The 25,227-nt window shown below is 44.4% G+C and overlaps 1 protein-coding gene across 1 annotated transcript; it reads right to left on the reverse strand.

Annotated features, from left to right (window-relative positions):
- Positions 1-752: 752 nt before the first annotated feature.
- Positions 753-8,967, reverse strand: LOC139369651 (opsin-5-like). Its single transcript, XM_071108917.1, has 6 exons — positions 8,782-8,967; positions 7,587-7,792; positions 2,604-2,703; positions 2,354-2,458; positions 1,800-2,023; positions 753-1,493 (listed from the first exon to the last, which is right to left on the reverse strand). Exons 1-6 carry the CDS (start codon positions 8,942-8,944, stop codon positions 978-980), a joined length of 1,314 nt encoding a protein of 437 aa, XP_070965018.1. The 5' UTR covers positions 8,945-8,967; the 3' UTR covers positions 753-977.
- Between the last annotated feature and the right edge of the window lie 16,260 nt (positions 8,968-25,227).

Raw genomic sequence — 25,227 nt, forward strand, 5'->3', positions numbered from 1 at the left:
TTCACCATCGACACAATCAACCTTGCAGTCAGTCGCATTTGATAGTAGAGTGTGCATGTGGAATGGATCGTTTCGTGCCAAACCCACAGGTGGCCAACATGGGGCGGCAGGGTAGCCTAGTGGTTAGAGCGTTGGACTAGTAACCGGAAGGTTGCGAGTTCAAACCCCCGAGCTGACAAGGTACAAATCTGTCGTTCTGCCCCTGAACAGGCAGTTAACCCACTGTTCCCAGGCCGTCATTGAAAATAAGAATTTGTTCTTAACTGACTTGCCTGGTTAAATAAAGGTAAAATAAAAAAAATAAATAAAAAATGTGAGCATATTGCAGGGGCTTGAGAAGTATCTGCTTTCTGTTTTGTTTTAATACAGCTCTCTTGCGTATTGTAGCTTATACTTGTAGCCTGTCAAGGTTGAACGCACTTTAATTCACTTCAACTGTTCCTTATGGTACATGTCCTACCTGAGGTAAAGTTGGTTTGTGTGGAGTTCCTTGGAATTATGGGGAACAGATGGATGATTTTTTCACTGGACGAAAACAAGTCAGCCCGTGAAGGCACGCCTGCCTCACTCAAGTAAAGTTATCATTAGAACTGGTATGTCGCCTATGTGTGAGCTGAGCATCTCAGAGCATTTTCATAAGAGATACACTTACATTTCTGTCATGTCTTCTGTAATGTCTGCTAAATGGGGTTGAGTTGGACAGGAATTTATTTCAAAAGAGTGACAATATGAGCATTGATATTGCAAACATCTTTCAACTTGTTCCCTTTGAATGGAAACAGTTTTATTCGCAAGTATAAACACAATTCATTAAGAAAATAACAAACTGTATCAACAGGTATACACACTTACACAAATCAAATACAAAATAGTTATCCTTAACATTATCCCCTAAAATTCAAGTAGCCACCTTTAAAGTAAAATCCCATGTGTTTTTAAATAAAAAGGTAACACAGAAGAAAAAACCCGGATTGTTCTTAGAGTCTGTCACATTCCCACTCTGGTCCATCAGACAGATGGGGCACCTCGATAAGGGGCACCTCGATAAAGTACATCTCCTTGTTGGCGGGAGGAGTACAGGGGGGGCTCCCCACTCCTGAATCTGGGCTTGGGGCAGCCTTAGTCGCCGTGAGCAGATACGGATTTCCAGGGGCATACTTCATCTCCTTCATCTCCTTCTGGTGATGAGGATGTGCTTTGAGTCCATTGCCTCTTCCGGAGCCCTGGTGAGCCTCGCCTTTCGGCTTAAAACGCTTGAGCTTGACCGTGTCCTTGCCATCGCCGGTGCAAGGCAGCAAGATGGCGACGTCCTTGCGGAACTTGGAGCTGAGGCCGAAGTAGATGAGCGGGTTGTAGAAGCTGGCCGACTTGGCAAAGAGGCGGGTGAAGATGCTGGTGAGGCTGGGTACGTGGAAGCCACAGGCCGACCACATGGAGACCACGGCGTACGGCGACCACGCCAGGATGAATGCTGTGCAGATGACAATGGATACCTGGGAGAATGACCTAAATTAGGTTGCCCGTTAAATCATAACCCTTCCTTTAAAGCTTGGTCTATATGTAGTATTATTTGTACATGTTATTTTCTGGATTCTGACACACTCTAATATATGTACTCTGGATTGTTTATTGGACACTGTCATTTCTTGATTTCTTTTTTAGATGTTTGTATTGTGTTTGCAAGACATTCTAGTGCACTATTGGAGCTAGTAACATAAGCATTTCGTTGCACCTGCTGTAATTCCTGCAAATCTGTGTATGTGACCAATAAACATGGCTGTGATTTGAATCCTACTCACAATGGTGACGTCCCGTTCAATCTTCCTCTGCCTGTCCGTCAGGTCTCCCTCAGCGGCCATGGCGTTGCCTCTCTTCACTGTGTTGATGATGGACACATAGGTGAAGAGCATGACCAGCACGGGGACGAAGAAGCAGAAGATGAGGATGGAGATGATGTAGGACTTGTAGACGGTGGAGTAGTTGGCTTTGGCCCAGTCGATTTCACACGTTCCATATCCACGATCTAAAAGAAGGAGATTGAGACACAAACACATTGTTCATGTGAAGATTGTTGAACATTTACGAAGAATTTCCTGTATTTTGGCCCTTAGAGAAGTCAGGGTAAGTGTGAAAAAAAAGGTCCGCATAGGTCAATATGGTCAGTTCTCGTTTAAAGGTTGTCTTCTGCTAACGTTTTAGATAACTTGTTTAAGGGCTATTCTTGTTTTGTCGTCATTGTGCACAAACACATCTTGAAAATGTTGCCCAACCAGAATGTTACAAGAACCTAACACAAGTAAGTGCCTCTGTATCAAATAGTATGTCACATGATTACTAGCCATGTTTATCTCACCTGTGTAACTCCCCCAGCCCAGAAGAGGCGCTCCCGACCAGAACACAGCCCCTGACCAGATGAATATTAGGCTCATGCCCATGGTTGTGTTGGTTATGCAGTGAGCTAGGTAAAGGAAAAGAGTTGATAGCTAAAAGAAAGGTTCCCACAATAACATTATGTCTGACCAGAACATCTAGCCTATAGGGGGCATTTTTCTGGAATTATTGAGATGAAGATTAAAGGTTAAGGTTGTGTCACAGTGCATTACCTTTACTCGGATGGCATCCCTTGATGTATCTTGTGACACTGATGACAGTCAAAGTATTGATGCTACTGAGGCCAAAGACCAAGGTGAAGAAGCCGTCCACCTGGGAAAGACCAACAATACTGTTAGGGAAGCTTAGAGGGGAAACGTACAGGGATGAAAATCTCAAAACAAATACATTAGAAAAAACAGACATCCACTTTCTTGCAGAAGTTGAAGGACCCCAATCACTCAGAATATCAAGTTGAAAACAATTATTCTGCTATTGAATAGTCGTCTGGATTCTCATGTACTTGACAAATCCGTCATTAACCAATTACGGATTTTGTGTGAATAGGGCTCCTCCCTACTTTTGCCAACTCCTTTTCTTGGTTGTTCAGTTTTCAGTTGACCCTGTTGGACATTTATATAGCCCGAACACAGAAGAGCTGATCTAGCTACATTGAATGGAGTTAAAGATCGGTCCATCACAGCTATGGTCAGCAGTGGTGAGTATGTCTGATCAAGATCGACAGCTTCTACCGAATTAACTTCTCTTCCTAGTAGAGACAGGACCAAATGTACTTTGACTGATCGGATTACTTCATCTAATCTAATATATTTACATCCAAGCCCCATTCACTTTTGCCTAACGGTCAGATACACTTTGGAGGACAATGCAAAGTCTATTGGAGGAAAAACCTTGGCCCATAATTTCAAAAACATCTGGTGGGATGCTTCGAGCAACATAGCATTTTCTGCAAATGGGGTTTCTCCATAATTGGAAACAGACCTGGGTTCAAATGCTATTTCAAATATCTCAATTCCTTTTACATATATTCAAAGTACAGTGCCTTGCGAAAGTATTCGGCCCCCTTGAACTTTGCGACCTTTTGCCACATTTCAGGCTTCAAACATAAAGATATAAAACTGTATTTTTTTGTGAAGAATAATTTTGCACGCCAAATTTTTCAGTTTTTGATTTGTTAAAAAAGTTTGAAATATCCAATAAATGTCGTTCCACTTCATGATTGTGTCCCACTTGTTGTTGATTCTTCACAAAAAAATACAGTTTTATATCTTTATGTTTGAAGCCTGAAATGTGGCAAAAGGTCGCAAAGTTCAAGGGGGCCGAATACTTTCGCAAGGCACTGTAAGTATACAGATATAGTTTATTTGAAAAGGAAAGTAGTTGAATATGTTAATGTATTTGGATATACACTTGGAAAGTACTTGAAAATACTCTAAATACAGTTAATTTGGTAGATTTGGTTTTTACAAAGAACCATTCAAATACTTCAATAAAAGTACTTGTTTTGGGCTGTGTATCTAAAAAAAAACTAAAATACACAGAAAAAAAGTATTTTAAGTACCAGATACTCAAATACACATGTATTTGAACCCAGGTCTGGTTGGAAAGTAGTTACATGTCAGAGTTCATGTCCCATCATGCATTTTACTTGCTGCTTGTTAGGGTAAGCGTACCTATTAAGCCCACATACCCATTAAGCCCACTTCCATCTTTGGACAAAAAAATAAATAAACACATTTCCTGCTGTTTAATGTTTCAACCAATTCATCTGATTGTCTTAGAATAAAACATGTTTTGGAAATAACAATCAGATGTTTTTTATTAAGTTATTGACAGTTGTGTATGTTCCTACTAGTGGTCCATTTCAAAGCTTCAAAGAAACTTTGGTGTGGAGGTGACTCACTTTATTCAAAAAAAAAAAAAACTTTTTCTGTACCATTTCGGATGTGATCACATTTCATGTAAAATTGCGAGATGAATGTGTTGATATATGCACAAGATAGTATACTACATAGGTATTAATGCCTATTTCTTGCCAATTGCAAATATGGATTTTTCATACTAGTGGTCGTACCACGTCAGTCAATACAGTAGCAACATAACAGAATGTAAATGAAAATAAAATAATATTGTTCAATACTAACATCACATAATATTGTAGTGTATATTTATACCCCAAACCATTGGTTTCCAAATATTTTATGATTGAACTTTGTTATTCAGATTTTTTTTTAACCATAAATCACTGTTCCAATTAAGTCCAGTAGCCCGGTTTGCATTGAAACACATGGAGATTGTGTGATGATATCACTAAAATTCAATGAATCTGAGCATAAATGTTTTTTCTTCACATTTATTTTCATTAAAATACTCAAATTACATTTATGCATCTATTCATTGTTATGTTTACCAACATTAAAAACAATTAAGAACATTTAAAAGCCTCTGTACTCTCCCTAAGACGTTTGATTGATGCAGAGAGAGAAGAATAAGATCAGGGTTGAAGGGTATCAGGGATGGAAGACCAACAAGTAGTGGACAAAAAATGGAAACAAATGAGGGACATGAAGATGACTATTGGATGACTACTTGTGCAGTTAGAGCCAGGCGCATTAGTCATATTTGTCACACCAGCCTTCGCTTTGGCTCTCCCTCCTCTCCAGCTCAGGCTTTCGGCGTTGCCGGCCTTCTAGCTGCTGCCGAACCTGCTGCTGGCAAACGCCCTTCACTCATCAACCCCAGACTTGTCTCATCATCATTACACACACCTGGTTCCAATCCCTACTCTATCACTGTATATATACTCCCTCTGTCATATGTCTTTGTCGGTCATTGTATATGTTGCTTGTTTTCCTGTAGAGGAATCTCTCGTACTATTTCCTGAGTACTTTATTATTTTGGAGTTTCGTGCTGCTTTTATCTATAGGGCTTTAATAGATTCAGTAGTTCTAAACCTGTGACTGCCTCCTGCCTACTCCTCTCTACACTTGTGACAATATTGTTGGGACACCTATGGGCTTAAAAGGTACATTCGGTACCCAACCTCTTAAGGATCAGACCCTTTCTTTCAATTTTCGCCTAAAATGACATACCCAAATCTAACTGCCTGTAGCTCAGGACCTGAAACAAGGATATGCATATTCTTGATGCCATTTGAAAGACTTGAAATGTGAAATGAATGTAGGAGAATATAACACATTAGATCTGGTAAAAGATAATACAAAGAAAAAACAACCGTTTTTCTGTATTTTTTTGTACCATCTTTTAAATGCAAGAGAAAGGCCATAATGTATTATTCCAGCCCAGGCGCAATTTAGATTTTGGCCACTAGATGGCAGCAGTGTATGTGCAACGTTTTAGATTGATCCAATGAACCATTGTATTTCTGTTCAAAATGATGTATCAAGACTGCCCAAATGTGCATAATTGGTTTAATTAAAAACTTTTCAAGTTCATAAATGTGCACTCTCCTCAAACAATAGCATTGTATTCCTTCACTGTAATAGCTATTGTAAATTGGACAGTGCAGTTAGATTAACAAGAATTTAAGCTTTCTGCCAATATCAGATATGTCTGTGTCCTGGGAAATGTTCTTCTTATTTACAACCTCCTGCTAATTGCATTAGCGCATATTAGCTCAAACGTCCCACAGGTGGGACCCAGTCCAGACATTCCACATATTTTAACAAATATGTTTCTCTTACATAAAACAATAGGGTAAATCAAGTCATACAATTTAACATGAGAGATTCATCTTTCGTATTATCTCCACCTTTCCTACAACAATTACGACAAGTATATGTTAGAAATGTCTAAACTTAGATTTTGGTGGCCTTAATAGGTACACTATAGTCCGCCATCTCATCTTTGACAACTCTCCCCTCACTCTGACCCATACATTCTATAATCCAGCTTTCAGTGTCTCCTGACCTCAGGACCACTTTTCTTTCTCAGAAGAAACTCTCTCCTCTCTCTTCCTCATCTGCCCTCTCTGCCCTGTTACTTATTGTATTTTTTTAATAATTTCTGTCTCTCCTTTTACTGTAGTTTTCATGTGGTTGTTTTCCTATTGTATTTAGCTTTGGCCAATAGTAAATTAAAATATTATTGTTCAGTGTTAGTTGGACATTATTCAACTACGATTTGTCCCAAACAAACAGAAACACCTGCTTGGGGAAATAACTGTAATTAACATTAAAACACACACACTGTTGTTGTGTTAACACATTTGATACAAATAGAACAAGGATAACATTGTAATTTCACAGACATTGCATTCATTCATTGGACTTTTTTTTAAGGTGGTCATTTCTCACATTGTGCACCAATGTAAATTGATTGATAGGCTTGAACTAAAATGTATATTTTCAAGAGGCCCCGACAAAACAAGGTAATCGATAGTGCTTGTCAATCACGTGTACGCAAGCCCTTGTGCAAATCACGCTTCCTCTTTATCAAATGCTATAAGCATGTGCCAGACCTTAACCATCCAACTATGTTTGGCTGTTGATGTGGCTAAAGCATTCTTATTCCCCCCTAAGATAGTGTTACAATTCTGTTACTTCAGGTAAAGCCTACAGACCGTTTCTCCTGTACTGTAGTTAACAGTACAATACCTTTGTGACACCTGTCCGGTGCACCCATTGTTAATGTTCTATTCGTAACCAAGTAATAATAAAAAGGACCATCTCCCCAAAGAACCATTGTAGTGCAGTGAATATAATGATCTGTTGCAACACATTTCAATGCTCTATTCCATTGTGTTATGTTTACTTAGTCTTCCATTCTGAGTGGACCATTGATATTCTTAACTAGGCAATTAGCAGGAAATGACAAAGAACTGGCAATAGAAACAAAGCCATAGAGCGGTGTTTTTGCACATCTGCAATCGCAAAGTTAAGTTGTCTTGTTTGTGTATTTGATATTTGTGTAAAGGATGGCGAAGTTAGCATCTCTCCGTGACATCACCTTCCAGGAGACCTGAACTACTAAAGTCGTGTCCAATCACGCCATGTTTTATGGGATAGCGGTAATGTCTGTGTCTTGTGAGTATTGCTGTGAGTGAGTGTATAGTATCAGATCCTGCAGTAGGATGACACATGCAACACATTACCATTCACGTACAAAACAAATTTGAAGCCTCTCAATTCTCAAAACAACTTTTCCCCCTCCAACCAGATATATTCTTTGCCTACCTGGCATGTCCAGATGGAGTTAACCAGGTATCCGCTGTCCCGGAACACATTGAAGATCTCCAGGATCCCCCGGGAGTAGCCGAAGACGGAAATACTGGCGTCGGAGATGGCCAGGTTAAAGGTCAGATAGTCCGTGGGCTGCAGTGACACACGCTGCTTGTACAGGACGAAGATCACGATACTGTTGCCGAACCACGACATCCAACCTGACGAGGAGAAAACCCATTGACATACAAACCGATTGGCTTTATAACTCTTTTCCAGACACTAAAAGCGCTACGTGGATGGAAGCTCACCCCATCTATCACCAGCGTGTCCCACACTACCAAATGAACAAAGGCCTTGTCAGTTTTGTGAAATGTCATGGAAATGTAGTCACACCATACAAAATGCGGCTCATAAAAGCAGCATGAAGCATTGAGGTGACAAAGTGCCTCATCGGTGATTTTAACCTACTGACCTCTTCAGACACTACATATTCAAATACCAAAAGGAGCATAAACCTTCCTTCATTAAATTTCCTTTTGAGTTAATAGTTGGTGCACTGAGTAGCCTACCTATACTGTAAATAAAATTACAGTCGCCCTATTGGTTTCAAAAGTCAGGATCAATTCAAATCTATTTGCACCTAATAACAGGTAATTACAAGTCTTTCTGCCCTCTCTTAAAGAAGGTCAGGCTGGCTGGCTGCCATCCCTTCTTGATTGACGATTTCCACAGCTTAGACGGGATCTGAATGACTGCAGGATCCACCCCTCTTTACCAGGAGAAGATTTGTCCTGGTCTACTTATAGCACCAAATCCACTAACCGTTGCCCATACACTACAATGACAGTAACAGTAGTATAACAACTGCAATAACAAAGGTTGCTGGTATTGGTGATTTGTATTCTGCAGTGCAATCGAACTCTTCATCCAATTGTTGTATATTGCGATGCCAAAATTTGGGAGAGTAAAAATGAACAAGATATCTGAATATTTTATTTTGACAATTGGTCAAATGTACTGTCATTCATCTTACCTTTACGTTTAGGTAATAAAATATAAATGATGAAGTGGTAAACAAGCCATTAGTGACATATTTCCAGATTTTTTTGCCATGAAAGCAAAACTAAAGCAAGTCTTTGCAGCATAAAAGCAAAGCTGCATTTCAAAAACGAAATTACATTCCAACTACATGAGCAAGTTCTCCCACCTAGCACCAGCAGGTATATTCCTATAATGGTCTCCCCTTGATCCGAGAAAGGTGGGTCTTTATTCGACATGGTAAAATTGTTATTCCTCCATGGAATGTTAGCCACTTGAAAAGCATTATTGACTGACATTTTGTTGTCCGAACGTTCCAGCTGCCGAGTCATACACGGAGCTGCGCAGCTCTCTGCCTTGCAAAGACACAAAGGTACGTCCTCCGGGAAAACACTTGACCGACCCCTCTTTCTCTAAATCCAGTCTAATATTATTAGTCGGCGCACAGTGTGTTGCCTGAGAGGGATGACGTGTACTTCGCTAATCCCAATTATGCTCTGAGGTTGATACCCTGCGGGGGGGAATCACTTGTTGTTTCTGATTTGAGCCATGTTGTTTTCTGCTCGAGGAAATTGATTTGCAACTAAGGAAGCGTCTGTGTGTCTGTTATTGTATTTGGGTGAAGTTGTAGGCTAAGCACAAGTTGTCGTGGGTTTTATTTACTACATGACCAACCCAATTTAATATAACCCAGTGTATAATGAAAAGTTTTAGTACAGTTGCCAGCCTACACGTTTTACAGGGACGCGCTGCTGTCAAATTGAGAGCAAATCAGCGACTGCAGACAAGGATTTCCATGTAGCCTAAAACCGCTGTCTGGGGTGCTGAAAATGAGAGCTCTTGCACTTAATTATGCTTTTACTTGTCTTTATAGTCGAAATAAATTATATCAGGTCAATTAAACCTACATTTATTCATATTAACCTACTTTTTGACACTTATATATTTTGTATATATTATTAAATGTAATTATAGCATTGGGCGAAAATTATTAGAACTATATTATTATTAGAACTATTAGAATAATTTTACTAAAATAGTCTGTCTAATTTAGCTTTTTGCCTTTAGAAAATGTATTTAAAAGTGAATGCTTAAATACAAAAAAAATGGATTAATAATATTTTTCAGATGAAGTTTTCTTGTCATGTACTGTCATGTTGTGTCTTGTCTCTGTCCTTTCCCTTCACCCTGTCTCCCTCTGCTGGTCGTTGTTAGGTTACCTTTCCACCCCCTCTTTCCCCCAGCTGTGCCTTGTCTCCTCCTAACCACCTCGTCACCCCTTTTCCCACCTGTTCCCTTTTTCCCTCTGATTAGTCCCCTATATCTCTCTCTGTTTTTGTTCCTGTCCTTGTCGGATTCTTGTTTGTTGTGTTTCATGCCTGAACCAGACTGTCGTCATGTTTGCTGCAACCTTGTCTTGTCCTGTCGGAATCTGCCGGTCCGTCTGAGCCTACCTATGTTTGGTAATTAAAGAAGCTCTGTTTAAGTTAATTCGCTTTTGGGTCCTCATTCACTCACCGTAACAGAAGAATCCGACCAAGAATGGACCCAGCGACTTCGGATCCTCTCCACTCAGCCGTCGGGATCCAGGGAGCGATGCTAGGCAGACACGAGCAGGAAGTGTCTGCTGCTCGACATGCCGTTGAGACCCTGGCCACCCAAGTCTCCAACCTCACAGAACAGGTTCACCATCTCCGCCTCGATCCACCGGCCACTTCCAGGGCTTTCGAATCTCCGGAGCCCAGAATCAATAACCCGCCGTGTTACTCTGGGGAGCCCACTGAATGCCGCTCGTTCCTCACCCAGTGTGATATTGTGTTTTCTCTCCAGCCCAACACTTACTCCAGGAGCACTGCTCGTGTCGCCTACGTCATATCTCTCCTTATTGGACGGGCTCGTGAGTGGGGCACGGCAATCTGGGAGGCAAGGGCTGAGTGTACTAACCAGTATCAGGACTTTAAGGAGGAGATGATACGGGTTTTTGATCGATCTGTTTTTGGGGAGGAGGCTTCCAGGGCCCTGTCTTCCCTATGTCAAGGCAATCGATCCATAACAGACTACTCTATTGAGTTTCGCACTCTTGCTGTCTCCAGTGGCTGGAACGAGCCGGCCTTGCTCGCTCGTCTTCTGGAGGGTCTCCGCGCAGAGGTAAAGGATGAGATTCTCTCCCGGGAGGTTCCTTCCAGCGTGGATTCCTTGATTGAACTCGCTATTCGCATTGAGCGACGGGTTGATCTTCGTCACCGAGCTCGTGGAAAGGAGCTCGCGCTCTCCGTCGCCCCCCTCTCCGCATCACTACCATCTTCCTCTGCCGGCTCGGGTGCTGAGCCCATGCAGCTGGGAGGTATCCGCATCTCGACTAAGGAGAGGGAACGGAGAATCACCAACCGCCTCTGTCTCTATTGCGGTTCCGCTGGTCATTTTGTCACTTCATGTCCAGTAAAAGGCCAGAGCTCGTCAGTAAGCGGAGGGCTACTGGTGAGCGCTACTACTCCTGTCTCTCCTTCAAGATCCTGCACTACCTTGTCGGTCCATCTACGCTGGACCGGTTCGTCAGCTTCCTGCAGTGCCTTAATAGACTCTGGGGCGGAGGGCTGTTTTATGGACGAGACCTGGGCTCGGGAACATGACATTCCTCTCAGACAGTTAAAGGAGCCCACGGCCTTGTTCGCCCTGGATGGTAGTCCTCTCCCCAGGATTCAGCGTGAGACGCTACCTTTAACCCTCACTGTTTCTGGTAATCATAGTGAAACCATTTCTTTTTTAATTTTTCGTTCACCTTTTACACCTGTTGTTTTGGGCCATCCCTGGCTAGTTTGTCATAATCCTTCCATTAATTGGTCTAGTAATTCTATCCTCTCCTGGAACGTCTCTTGTCATGTGAAATGTTTAATGTCTGCTATCCCTCCTGTTTCCTCTGTCTCTTCTTCACAGGAGGAGCCTGGTGATTTGACAGGGGTGCCGGAGGAATATCACGATCTGCGCACGGTGTTCAGTCGGTCCAGGGCCACCTCTCTTCCTCCACACCGGTCGTATGATTGTAGTATTGATCTCCTTCCGGGAACCACCCCCCCCCCGGGGTAGACTATACTCTCTGTCGGCTCCCGAACGTAAGGCTCTCGAAGATTATTTGTCTGTAGCTCTTGACGCCGGTACCATAGTCCCCTCCTCCTCTCCCGCCGGAGCGGGGTTTTTTTTTGTCAAGAAGAAGGACGGGTCTCTGCGCCCCTGCATAGATTATCGAGGGCTGAATGACATAACAGTGAAGAATCGTTATCCGCTTCCTCTTATGTCTTCAGCCTTCGAGATCCTGCAGGGAGCCAGGTTTTTCACTAAGTTGGACCTTCGTAACGCTTACCATCTCGTGCGCATCAGGGAGGGGGACGAGTGGAAGACGGCGTTTAACACTCCGTTAGGGCACTTTGAATACCGGGTTCTTCCTTTCGGCCTCGCTAACGCTCCAGCTGTCTTTCAGGCATTAGTCAATGATGTCCTGAGAGACATGCTGAACATCTTTGTTTTCGTTTACCTTGACGATATCCTGATTTTTTCACCGTCACTCCAGATTCATGTTCAGCACGTTCGACGTGTCCTCCAGCGCCTTTTAGAGAATTGTCTTTTTGTGAAGGCTGAGAAGTGCACTTTTCATGCCTCCTCCGTCACATTTCTCGGTTCTGTTATTTCCGCTGAAGGCATTAAGATGGATCCCGCTAAGGTCCAAGCTGTCATTGATTGGCCCGTCCCTAAGTCACGCGTCGAGCTGCAGCGCTTTCTCGGCTTCGCGAACTTCTATCGTCGTTTCATCCGTAATTTCGGTCAGGTGGCAGCTCCTCTCACAGCCCTTACTTCTGTCAAGACGTGCTTTAAGTGGTCCGTTTCCGCCCAGGGAGCTTTTGATCTCCTCAAGAATCGTTTTACATCCGCTCCTATCCTTGTTACACCTGACGTCTCTAGACAGTTCGTTGTCGAGGTTGACGCGTCAGAGGTGGGCGTGGGAGCCATTCTTTCTCAGCGCTCCCTCTCTGACGACAAGGTCCACCCATGCGCGTATTTTTCTCATCGCCTGTCGCCGTCGGAACGTAACTATGATGTGGGTAACCGCGAACTGCTCGCCATCCGGTTAGCCCTAGGCGAATGGCGACAGTGGTTGGAGGGGGCGACCGTTCCTTTTGTCGTTTGGACTGACCATAGGAACCTTGAGTACATCCGTTCTGCCAAACGACTTAATGCGCGTCAGGCGCGTTGGGCGCTGTTTTTCGCTCGTTTCGAGTTCGTGATTTCTTATCGTCCGGGCTCTAAGAACACCAAGCCTGATGCTTTGTCTCGTCTCTTCAGTTCTTCAGTAGCCTCCACTGACCCCGAGGGGATTCTCCCTGAGGGGCGTGTTGTCGGGTTGACTGTCTGGGGAATTGAGAGGCAGGTAAAACAAGCGCTCACTCACACTCCGTCGCCGCGCGCTTGTCCTAGGAACCTTCTTTTCGTTCCCGTTCCTACTCGTCTGGCCGTTCTTCAGTGGGCTCACTCTGCCAAGTTAGCCGGCCACCCTGGCGTTCGGGGTACGCTTGCTTCCATTCGCCAGCGTTTTTGGTGGCCCACCCGGGAGCATGACACGCGTCGTTTCGTGGCTGCTTGTTCGGTCTGCGCGCAGACTAAGTCCGGTAACTCTCCTCCTGCCGGCCGTCTCAGGCCGCTTCCTATTCCTTCTCGACCGTGGTCTCACATCGCCTTAGATTTTGTCACCGGACTGCCTTCGTCAGCGGGGAAGACTGTTATTCTTACGGTTGTTGATAGGTTCTCTAAGGCGGCTCATTTCATTCCCCTTGCTAAGCTTCCTTCTGCTAAAGAGACGGCACAAATCATCATCGAGAATGTTTTCAGAATTCATGGCCTTCCGTCAGACGTCGTTTCGGACAGAGGTCCGCAATTCACGTCTCAATTTTGGAGGGAGTTTTGCCGTTTGATTGGGGCTTCCGTCAGTCTCTCTTCCGGCTTTCACCCCCAGTCTAACGGTCAAGCAGAACGGGCCAATCAGACTATTGGTCGCATCTTACGCAGTCTTTCTTTTCGTAACCCTGCGTCTTGGTCAGAACAGCTCCCCTGGGCAGAATACGCCCACAACTCGCTTCCTTCGTCTGCGACCGGGCTATCTCCTTTTCAGAGTAGCCTCGGGTACCAGCCTCCGCTGTTCTCATCTCAGTTCGCCGAGTCCAGCGTCCCCTCCGCTCAGGCTTTTGTCCAACGTTGCGAGCGCACCTGGAAGAGGGTCAGGTCTGCACTTTGCCGTTATAGGACGCAGACTGTGAGGGCTGCTAATAAGCGTAGAACTAAGAGTCCTAGATATTGTCGCGGTCAGAGAGTTTGGCTCTCCACTCAGAACCTTCCCCTTAAGACGGCTTCTCGCAAGTTGACCCCGCGGTTCATTGGTCCGTTCCGTATTTCTCGGGTCATTAATCCTGTCGCAGTTCGACTTCTTCTTCCGCGATACCTTCGTCGCGTCCACCCGGTCTTCCATGTCTCCTGCATCAAGCCCGTCCTTCGCGCCCCCGCTCGTCTTCCCCCCCCCCCCCCCCCCCCCATCCTTGTCGAGGGCGCACCCATCTACAGGGTCCGTAGAATTTTGGACATGCGTCCTCGGGGCCGTGGTCACCAGTACCTCGTAGATTGGGAGGGGTACGGTCCTGAGGAGAGGAGTTGGGTTCCCTCTCGGGACGTGCTGGACCGTGCGCTGATCGAGGATTTCCTCCGTTGCCGCCAGGTTTCCTCCTCGAATGCGCCAGGAGGCGCTCGGTGAGTGGGGGGGTACTGTCATGTACTGTCATGTTGTGTCTTGTCTCTGTCCTTTCCCTTCACCCTGTCTCCCTCTGCTGGTCGTTGTTAGGTTACCTTTCCACCCCCTCTTTCCCCCAGCTGTGCCTTGTCTCCCCCTAACCACCTCGTCACCCCTTTTCCCACCTGTTCCCTTTTTCCCTCTGATTAGTCCCCTATATCTCTCTCTGTTTTTGTTCCTGTCCTTGTCGGATTCTTGTTTGTTGTGTTTCATGCCTGAACCAGACTGTCGTCATGTTTGCTGCAACCTTGTCTTGTCCTGTCGGAATCTGCCGGTCCGTCTGAGCCTACCTATGTTTGGTAATTAAAGAAGCTCTGTTTAAGTTAATTCGCTTTTGGGTCCTCATTCACTCACCGTAACATTTCTATCTATAGGAGATGAAAATAGGCTATTATACTGCCTTATAATGTACAGATAGTGCTACACAAATTTCGTTGCTAGATGTTGTGTTAACTGTGTTAGTTTAGTGCTCTTAAAGGTTACATTTTCAACTTTGTGTGCTAACTTTCCAGTTTCCCACACTGCATGTATGCATTTTGTTGCATGTGTGAATTGTATGCTGAATTTCCATCTAAATGGACAATAAATTAGACTGAACAAAAATATAAAACGCAACATACAACAATTTCAAGGACTTTACTGCGTTACAGTTCATATACGTCAGTCAATTGAAATACATTCATTCAGCTCTATGGATTTCACATGACTGGGCAGGGGTGCAGCCTTGAGTGGGCCTGGTAGGGCATAGACCCATCCACTTGGCAGCCAGGCCCACCCACTGGGAAGCCAGGCCTAGCCAATCAGAATTACTTTTTCCCCACAAAATGGATTTATTACAGGCAGAAGTAGTCCTCAGCACCCCCATCGGATGATCCCGCAGGTGAAGAAGCTGGATGTGGAGGTCCTGGGGTGGTGTGGTTACACATGATCTGCGGTTCTGAGGCCGGTTGGACGTATTGACACATTCTCTAAAACAACGTTGGAACCAGCTTATGGTAGAGAAATGAACGTTCAATTCTCTGGCAACAGTTCTGGTGGACATTCCTGCAGTCAGCATGCCAGTTGCACGCTCCAACAAAACTTGAGACATCTATGGCATTGTGTTGTGTGACAAAACTGCACATTTTAAAGTGGCCTTTTATTGTCCCCAGCACAAGGTGCACTTATGAAATGATCATGCTGTTAAATCAGCTTCATGATATGCCACACCTGTCAGTCAGGTGGATGGATTATCTTGGCAAAGGAGAAATGCTCACTAACAGGGATGTAAACCAACCAACCATCCGGACCGTTTATTAATTTAGACTGGGCCTTTGATCAATATTGAACATTAATAAAATAAATGCAAAAAAATATCTGCCAAAATCTGAAGTTCTGTTCCAAAATTACAAGCACTATTGTCGTTGTCTGTGGTGTGGTTTCTAGTGGTTTCAAGCACCTATGTGGCATGTTGATAATTTTTTCTTCATATGAATTTGGCTCTAGTGTTTAAACAGTTTAAGCTACAAAATAGTATGACCCCATTCCTGAGACCTATGACTCTCAGGAACATGCCTTCTAGTTTCCTCTCTGATGCTCACAAGGACTCGTTAAAAGGGAGTGTGAGGGAAATGACTGAGGGAAATTTAATTCAAAGCATACTTCCTTCAGCCTGGAATTTTACATTACCTGATTTGAGATACTTAGCTTTCAGATGATTTTAAAATGACTTACTTTTTAAAACCGATATACTTTTAATTAAGAAGCTTTTAATAGTTATTCAAATAAAATAAAATGGTGAGCGAGCGTTGTGCCTTTTCCTTTTCAATGATGATCAAATGTTTTGGTTGCACCTCGACTCGTTGGTTGAACACTCTCCACTTCTTTCCTAATTACTTTAGCAACATTTCATTTGAAGAAAAGTGCTTTATTGGTGTGTGTGCGTTGCTTTTTGTATACAGTTCTTCCGAAGAATAATCGCATATGGAAAATGTCCGGACCCCCTGCAATTAACCTTCTTTTTTTTTTACATCTGGCCCCTGTAAGATGTCAAATCTGAAACAATCTACATACTTTTTGTTTAGTTTGACCTTTCTTTGGTAACCTCAGTGCAATAACAAAACCATCATGAATAGCCTATGTTGTGTTGATTGTGAATGTGATGAGATGCCAACTGTATTTAAAGCCCGGTTTGTGGATTAATACATGCAGTAGCTGGTAGACATTTGTATAGTGGGAGACGCTCCAAATTCTTTGCCTTGAACTGTAAAGGGAGACATCAAACTGTGTACATATGGCATCCCTTCACTGTCAAGGCTGCTCTCCTTGGGTCAAGCCCATTAGGAGCTTACTGAGCTAATGAGACATGTTGCTGTAGTGTAATGTTTAACGTTAAACTTTGGCACAGTGAACAGATCCCAGATCTGTGCCTTGGGGCTACATATGTTTTACCTGGAGTAGAGAGTTGTGCAATCGCAGAACAAGTGTACACTAGTAAACTTTTACGTGTGATGTGGAAATGGACCTCATGAGCTGAACACACATTAGCTGTGTCTTGATACCCATTGTTACACACACACACACACACACACACACACACCAGCCAGCTCGATAGCCACTGTCTCTGCATGTAACATCTGTAGCTTTCAGACTCATAGCAGCTGGGTTCATTCATAAAATGAATTATATTAAGTAATTCTATCAAACGTCAGCCATAACCAGGAAGCCCAGTCCTCCCTTTCGCCTAAGCCAGTCTAAGTGCACTCCTAGACTACCTAATTGCACGTAACACCTAGCTGAGCGCACCAAGCTTATGCATGGGAGTCAAATTATGGTGTCGGGTTCAAAGCCTTTATTATGCTAATGATTCAGACAGGGGGCCCTTAATTTAGTGAGTCATGGTTAATGTGTAATGTTCTGATCTGTTCTGGAAGTTTTCAATGAGGGCTCTTACATGCGTCAGCACACAACCCATGCCTTGCCCACTGATTCTCTTTCTCTCTCTTTCTGTCTCTTGGATTTCTCTCTCTCTCTTGGATTCATGGGTCTTTTTCTTTCTCTCTTCCTTTCTCTCTCGGAGCCACATGTTTTTTATTTAATAATGTATCTTATGTTGAAATGTCATGCCAAAAGGAAATTCACAAAATAATGCACTGTCGGCCATAAATACCTAAAGAGTTTTCAGTTTTCTTGTACAGAGCATTTCCTACTGTACAATGCCTCAGTTTAGGCTGCCAATTTAGGAAGCTTCCTCCAAAGCTTAATTTTACCATGGAAACTCAAAGGACATTGCTTGTGAACCAATTATATCGAAGACATTTTTACATGAGAAAAGTAACACCATTAGTTGTCAGAGTAGGTGTTATATCCAGCTGAAAGCACGTTGAATGTGCTCATCTGTCTCTCTTCTCACTCTCTTTCTCCCTCTCTCCTTTCTATTTCTACAGTATCACCTTTACTGTATCACTACAGGATATCTGTTCTTCTCTCCTCTAATGTGGTCGTATACGAATTGCCCTCTCTCTCCATCTGATGGGGGTGCAAATGGAAGCCTTTTGGCCTTAGCGATGGGTGTTAATGACTCCCCTCCTGTGGCGTGTATGGGGAGGAAGCGTAGGGTTGAGGGTGTCGGGAGGCGGACAGGGATCCATGTCAATTTAATGGCGCAAATAGCATTAGGTGATCAGAGCTTGAAGGGGAACTGACAGCATTTTAGCAACATGAAATCGTATTCAAATCTGTTCATACACACCCATAGGGACAATATGACACTTGTTAAAAACATTTTATGACAAGTGAGCACTTACAGTTGAAGTCAGAAATGTACATACACCTTAGCCAAATACATTTAAACTCAGTTTTTCACACTTCCTGACATTTAATCCTAGGAAAAAATCCCCGTTTTAGGTCAGTTAGGATCACCACTTTATTTTAAGAATGTGAAATGTCAGAATAATAGTAAAGAGAATTATTTATTTCAGCTTTTATTTCTTTCATCACATTCGCAGTGGGTCAGAAGTTTACATACACTCAATTAGTATTTGGTTGCATTGCCTTTAAACAATTTAAACTTGGGTCAAATGTTTCGGGTAGCCTTCCACAAGCTTCCCACAATAAGTTGGGTGAATGTTGGCCCATTCCTCCTGACAGAGCTGGTGTAACTGAGTCAGGTTACTAGGCCTCCTTGCTCGCACACCCTTCTTCAGTTCTGCCCACAAATGTTCTATAGGGTTGAGGTCAGGGCTTTGTGATGGCCACTCCAATACCTTGACTTTGTTGTCCTTAAGCAATTTTGCCACAACTTTGAAAGTATACTTGCTGTCATTGCCCATTTGGAAGTCGGTCACTCACCCACTCCTCCAATAACATGACATCCTCCCAGCAGCTAGCTAGCTCAGCCTTGGCTACTGCTCAAATGTAGCTGTAAAGGCCTACATGTTTCACCTTTGCATGGTGTTTTGTTGCAGGTTTAGTTTTTTTGGTAATTCATTATCAAGCTTTAAAAACTGAAGCCAGACTGCAACATTTTAGTAGACTAGCCAGGATTGTGGCATGTGTCTACACACTTTCCCTCTGCTGCACGCTGTAAACGGGACTAACAAAAGCAGCCCAATTGAAGTTGAATTCACCTATGCAAGAACATTAGGCTGCAATTTTATAGATGACTCAACTGTTAACTCGCTTGTGTCCTAATGGGCCCATGACACGTACATGGGCCCATTAGCCACATTATGATTCACATTGCTAGTTTTATTGTATTGACATTCCCAGCCTGAGTTATAGTCGTCCTTTTTTGTTCCAAATAGTGAGTCATTGAAACTGAAACAATGCATCACGAATGGCAGCAAACAATGTTCCAGGCCAGCTGTGATTTACAACGTGAGAGCAATATTATTTGGATTACCAAGAAATGTATTGGTGAATTATATTAATAATGCATTGATTTGCATCCATCTATTCAGCCAACAATGCCTTAGTGTAAGTCATGGATTTTATTAATCAAATAGAACCTATTTTAAAAACCTCTTATGAAGTTGGTTTTGTAGCATAAACTAGGAATTGTATATTTTTTTAAACTATTATGATTGTCTGTTTGTTTCAGAACTGTAAAGTAGTTAAAAACGCTGTCAGTTCCACTTTAACCACTGCATCAGATGAGCAGATTGCCTCTACAGGGAACCCCAGATACACTGCTCAATCTGAGAGACTGTCAGCCTGAGGGGGGAGTTTAATGATCAAGTGTTGTTTCAAGGTTATTTAATGTTAGTATAAATTTGTAACGTGATCGCGATATACAGAGATCAAAGCAGTTAGCACAAACACACACAGCTTAAAACGATACATACTCTGGGCTCCACTTGACCGTGGTCAACAAGGGCCTATTTGTTTAGCCGACCATCTCTATGCTAATGTCAGCAAGTGTTCGTGAATGGATGACTTGTAGCTCTGTGATTTTAAACACGACATTTTGTTTCCCTCTCAAATGAATCTTCAATTAAGTTTAGAGCGAGGAGAAACTCATGATTTTCTCCCCTCTTTGTCAACACTCACTGCCTTTTTTGCAGTGGAGAGGATTACTCTCAATGGCAAGTTTTTTTTTGGGGGGGGGGGGGGGATTTTTCTATCATTACAATGGTCAAACCATTGTCCGTCATGGAATAAGAACAGCAGTTTTGGGAACATACTCCAACCAGTGTGCAGCCAGATGAATTTAGTTTTTTACGGTGCCGTTTGTTGAACCTGGCTGTCTCGTATTTAACAATTAAATAGCTTCTAATCCCATCCCATCCCATCCCAGTCTGTCCTTGGAACTGTCCCATTATGTAGATTAGGGTTGGGTGGAGACTGGAATGACACATCGTCCCATCAACCTGTCCCAACATCGCCGGTATACGATTGTATATCAACGATGTAAACAATGTGTAATGCAGCCTGTGTCATGCACAAACCACCAATTTAAAATCTAGTCATTCAACTACAATGTGGAAATCACCTTACCAATATTGTATTTTCTTGTGTGCAGATAAATAAATATAAAGCAAGCATATGGTGATGGGTGGTACCGTTCCGTCTGAACGTGTTTTCAGTAGGCCTACAGCAGGCAATATTGTTACCCCACTCCGCAGTCTATTAAAGCCAGAAAAGGTCAACATGCTTGTGTTCCTTGGCAGAAACCTTTAGGTAGTCCCTGTGCCCAAGAAAGCGAAGGTAACCTGCCTAAATGACTACTGACCCGTAGCACTCACATCTGTAGCCATGAAGTGCTTTGAAAGGCTGGTCATGGCTCACATCAACACCTTTGTTCCAGAAACCCTAGACCCACTCCAATTTGCATACCGCCCCAACAGATCCACAGATAATGCAATCTCTATGGCACTCCACACTGCCCTTTCCCACCTGGACAAAATGAACATCTATGTGGGAATGCTATTCATTGACTACAGCTCAGCGTTCAACACCATAGTGCCCTCAAAGCTCATCAATAAGCTAAGGACTCTGGGACAAAACACCTTCCTCTGCAACTGGATCCTGGACTTCCTGACGGGCTGCCACCAGGTGGTAAGGATAGGTAACAACACATCCGCCACGTTGATCCTCAACATGGGGGCCCCTCAGGGGTGCGTGCTCAGTCCCCTCCTCTACTCCATGTTCACTCATGACTGCACGGCCAGGCACGACTCCAACACCATAATTAAGTTTGCCGATGACACAACAGTGGTAGGCCTGATCACGACAACGACGAGACAGCCTATAGGGAGGAAGCCAGAGACCTGGCCGTGTGGTGCCAGTACAACCTCTCCCTCAACATGATCAAGACAAAAGGAGATGATTGTGGATGACAGGAAAAAGAGGACCGAGCACACCCCCATTCTCATCTAAGGGGCTGCAGTGGAGCAAGTTGAGAGCTTTGTTCCTTGGTGTCCACACTTCACAAACAAACTAACATGGTCCATGCTAGAGGTCGACTGATTATGATTTTTCAACGCCGATACCGATTATTGGAGGACCAAAAAAGCCGATTTGGAAAGGCACACACCTCTCTATATAAGGTCCCACAGTTGACAATGCATGTCAGAGCAAAAACCAAGCCATGAGGTTGAAGGAATTGTCCGTAGAGCTCCAAGACAGGATTGTGTCGAGGCACAGATCTGGTGAAGCGTACCAAAAAATGTCTGCAGTATTGATGGTCCCACAGAACACAGTGGCCTCCATCATCATTCTTGAATGGAAGAAGTTTGGTACCACTAAGACTCTTCCTAGAGCTGACCGCCTGGCCAAACTGAGGAATTGGGGGAGAAAGGCCTTGGTCAGGGAGGTGACCAATAGCCCGATGGTCACTCTGACAAAGCTCCAGAGTTCCAATGTGGAGATGGGAGAACGTTCCAGATGGATAATCATCTCTGCAGAACTCCACCAATCAGGCCTTTATGGAGAGTGGACAGACGGAAGCCACTTCTCAGTAAAAGGCACATGACAGCCTGCTTGGAGTTTGCCAAAAGGCACCTGAAGGACTCTCAGACAATGAGAAACAAGATTCTCTGGTGTAATGAAAATAAGATTGGCCTGAATGCCAAGCGTCACATCTGGAGGAAACCTTGCACCATTCCTTCGGTGAAGCATTGTGGTGGCAGCATCATGCTGTGGGGATGTTTTTCAGCGGCAGGGACTAGGAGACTTGAGGGAAGGATGAATGGAGCAAAGTACAGAGAGCTCCTTGATGACCTGCTCTAGAGCGGCCAGGATATAACGACACAAGGCAAGACCCAGATGCAGACATAGGAGGCAGATGATTTTCGCTCTGTTTATTATAGTCCAAGGGGTAGGCAACAGGAAGGTCAGGGACAGGCAAGAGTTCATAACCATGTCAGAGTCCAAAATGGTACAGGGCGGCAGGCAGGCTCGAGGTACGGGGCAGGCAGAATGGTCAGGCAGGCGGGCTCAGAGTCACGACAGGCAAGGGTCAGAACCAGGAGGAAGAGAAAAAAACAGAGACTGGGTAAAACGGGAGCTAGGAGAAAAACGCTGGTTGACTTGGCAAACAAGACGAACGAACTGGCACAGACGGACAGAAAACACAGGAATAAATACACAGGGAATAATGGGGAAGATGGGCGACACTTGGAGGGAGAGACAAGCACAAGAACAGGTGAAACAGATCAGAGTGTGACACAGGACCTCAGACTAGCGCAAAGGTTCACCTTCCAACAGTACAACAAGCCTAAGAACACAGCCAAGACAACGCAGGAGTTGCTTCGGGACAAGTCTCTGAATGTCCTTGAGTGGCCCAGCCAGAGCCCGGACTTGAACCCGATCGAACATCTCTGGAGAGACCTGAAAATAGATGTGCAGCAACGCTCCCTATCCAATCTGACAGAGCTTGAGAGGACCTGCAGAGAAGAATGGGAGAAACACCCCAAATACAGGTGTGCCAAGCTTGTAGCGTCATACCCAAGAAGACTTAAGGCTGTAATCACTGCCAAAGGGGCTTAAACAAAGTACGGAGTAAAGGGTCTGAATACTTATTTGTAATAAATGTGCAATCATTTCTAATAACCTTTTTTTAAATCATTTTATAATAAGGCTGTAATGTAACAAAATGTGGGAAAAGTCAAGCGGTCTGAATACTTTCCAAATGCACTGTATAGACAATATGGACAGTATATGGATAGAATATGTAGTATAGCTGAAGAATAGTATATGTACAGCAATAGTTAAACAAGATAGGCCTTGACTAGAATACAGTATACATATGAAGTGGGTAAAACAGTATGTAAACATTATTAAAGTGACCAGTGTTCCATGACTATGTACATATTGCAGCAGCCTTTAAGATGCATGGTAAAGTAACCAGGTGGTAGCCGGCTAGTGACAGTGACTAAAATTCAGGGCAGGTTACTAGGCGGAGGCCGGCTAGTGGTGACTATTTAACAGTCTGATGGCCTTGAGATAGAAGCTGTTTTTCAGTCTCTCTGTCCCAGCTCTGATGCCCCTGTAATGACTGCACCAGGTGGTGATACAGCCCGACAGGATGCTCTCAATGGTGCATCTGTAAAAGTTTGTGGGTCTTAGGGGCCAAGACAAATTTCTTCAGCCTCCTGAGGTTGAAGAGGCACTGTTGCACCTTCTTCACCACACTATGTGTGGGTGGACCATTTCAGATTGTCAGTGGTGTGTATGCTGAGGAACTTGAAGCTTTTCACCTTCTCCACTGTGGCCTGTCAATGGGGGAGGTGCTCCCTCTGCTGTCTCCTGAAGTCCACAATCAGCTCTTTCGTTTTTGTTGACGTTGTGGTTATTTTCCCTGCACCACTCCACCAAGGCCCACATTGTTGAAAATCAGGCCTACCACTTATGTGTCATCTGCAAACTTGATGATTGAGTTGGAGACGTGCGTGGGGGCCACATAGTCATGGGTGATCAGGGAGTACAGGATGGGGTAACGTGCTGATGACATACTGCATGTTCAATTTTGATCTGGGTAAGCCACTTCCCTTGGCCTTACACTTGAAAGTTGACAGAGTTGACATTTAATTAGGAATGGACATGTAACAGGACAGGAACAGCGTCAGAACTGGGAAACACAAAGATAGACGACAAACAATGCAGCAGCGGGGAGCTGGGGAACTGACAAATATAGGGGAGGTAATAAACAAGAGATTGGGTGAGTCCAGGTGAGTCCAATATCGCTGATGCGCGTTGACGAGGGAAGGTAGATGTGCGTAAATGATGGTGGCAGGAGTGCGTAATGCAGGGCAACAAGAGCCGGAGCAGGCGTGACAGTACCCCCCTCTAGGAGCGCCATCCAGCGTCCCACCTGGGCGAGCAGGGCCGAGACATGGGTGCTGGGAAAGCCGGCTGGGGTAAACTCCCCACAAATCGGCAGGGGTGTGGGAGCCTGGCGAGCCAGCTGATGCATAGGAGCTTGACGATCTGGCTGAGGCATGAACGCCTGTCGATCCCGCTGCGGCGTGGAAGCCTGTAGATCTGGCGGAGCATGACGTGGGATGGGAACCTGCCGAGCCAACCTCTCGAGTCAGCTAGGATGTTGAAGCCCGACCAGCTGGCTTAGGCACCCCCGGTTCCATCGGCGGCGAAATCCAAGCTCGACATCACCAACAAAACAAGAAAACTCCTGGGCCCTCTGGGCGAACAAGACCTAATGATCCGGCTGAGGCCCGACAAGGGATGGGCACCTTCCGAGCCAACCGGGGCGAGGAAACCTCTTGAGCCAGCTAGGGCGTGGAAGCCCAATGAGCTGGCTAGGCACACCCGGTTCCATCAGCGGCGACCCAGGACCGGCGTCACCACCAACCGGAACGCAAGTACTCCCCGATGCTTTGTGTGTTGGCTGCGGCATTCTGTAAGGAATGACACTGGAGAATAGAAGCAGGTACAGGGAGTTGACATTTAATTAGGAAAGGACGTGCAACAGGACAGGAACAGCGTCAGAACTGGGAAACACAAAGACAGCAGCGGGGAACAGAGCTGGGGAACTGACAAATATAGGGGAGGTAATAAACAAGAGATTGAGTGAGTCCAATTGCGCTGATGCGCGTGACGAGGGAAGGCAGGTGTGCGTAATGCAGGGCAGCCTGGCACCCGGGGAAGAGCTGGAGCAGGCATGACAGAGGTTATTGGCCATTTGATTTTCAACCTCGCATTTAATAAGATTAAACTTGTCATTCGATTTCTTTAAAGGCTATTGATATTGTTTGTTCTCCCTCATTATTAGTCTATTTTACGTTTTTAGGCTATTCAAAAACGTGAAACTCCGTTACATTCGTTGTTTGATCATCAGAAAGCCATGCA

This window comes from Oncorhynchus clarkii, chromosome 17 (genome assembly GCF_045791955.1).
Source record: "Oncorhynchus clarkii lewisi isolate Uvic-CL-2024 chromosome 17, UVic_Ocla_1.0, whole genome shotgun sequence".
Taxonomy (NCBI): Eukaryota; Metazoa; Chordata; class Actinopteri; order Salmoniformes; family Salmonidae; genus Oncorhynchus; species Oncorhynchus clarkii.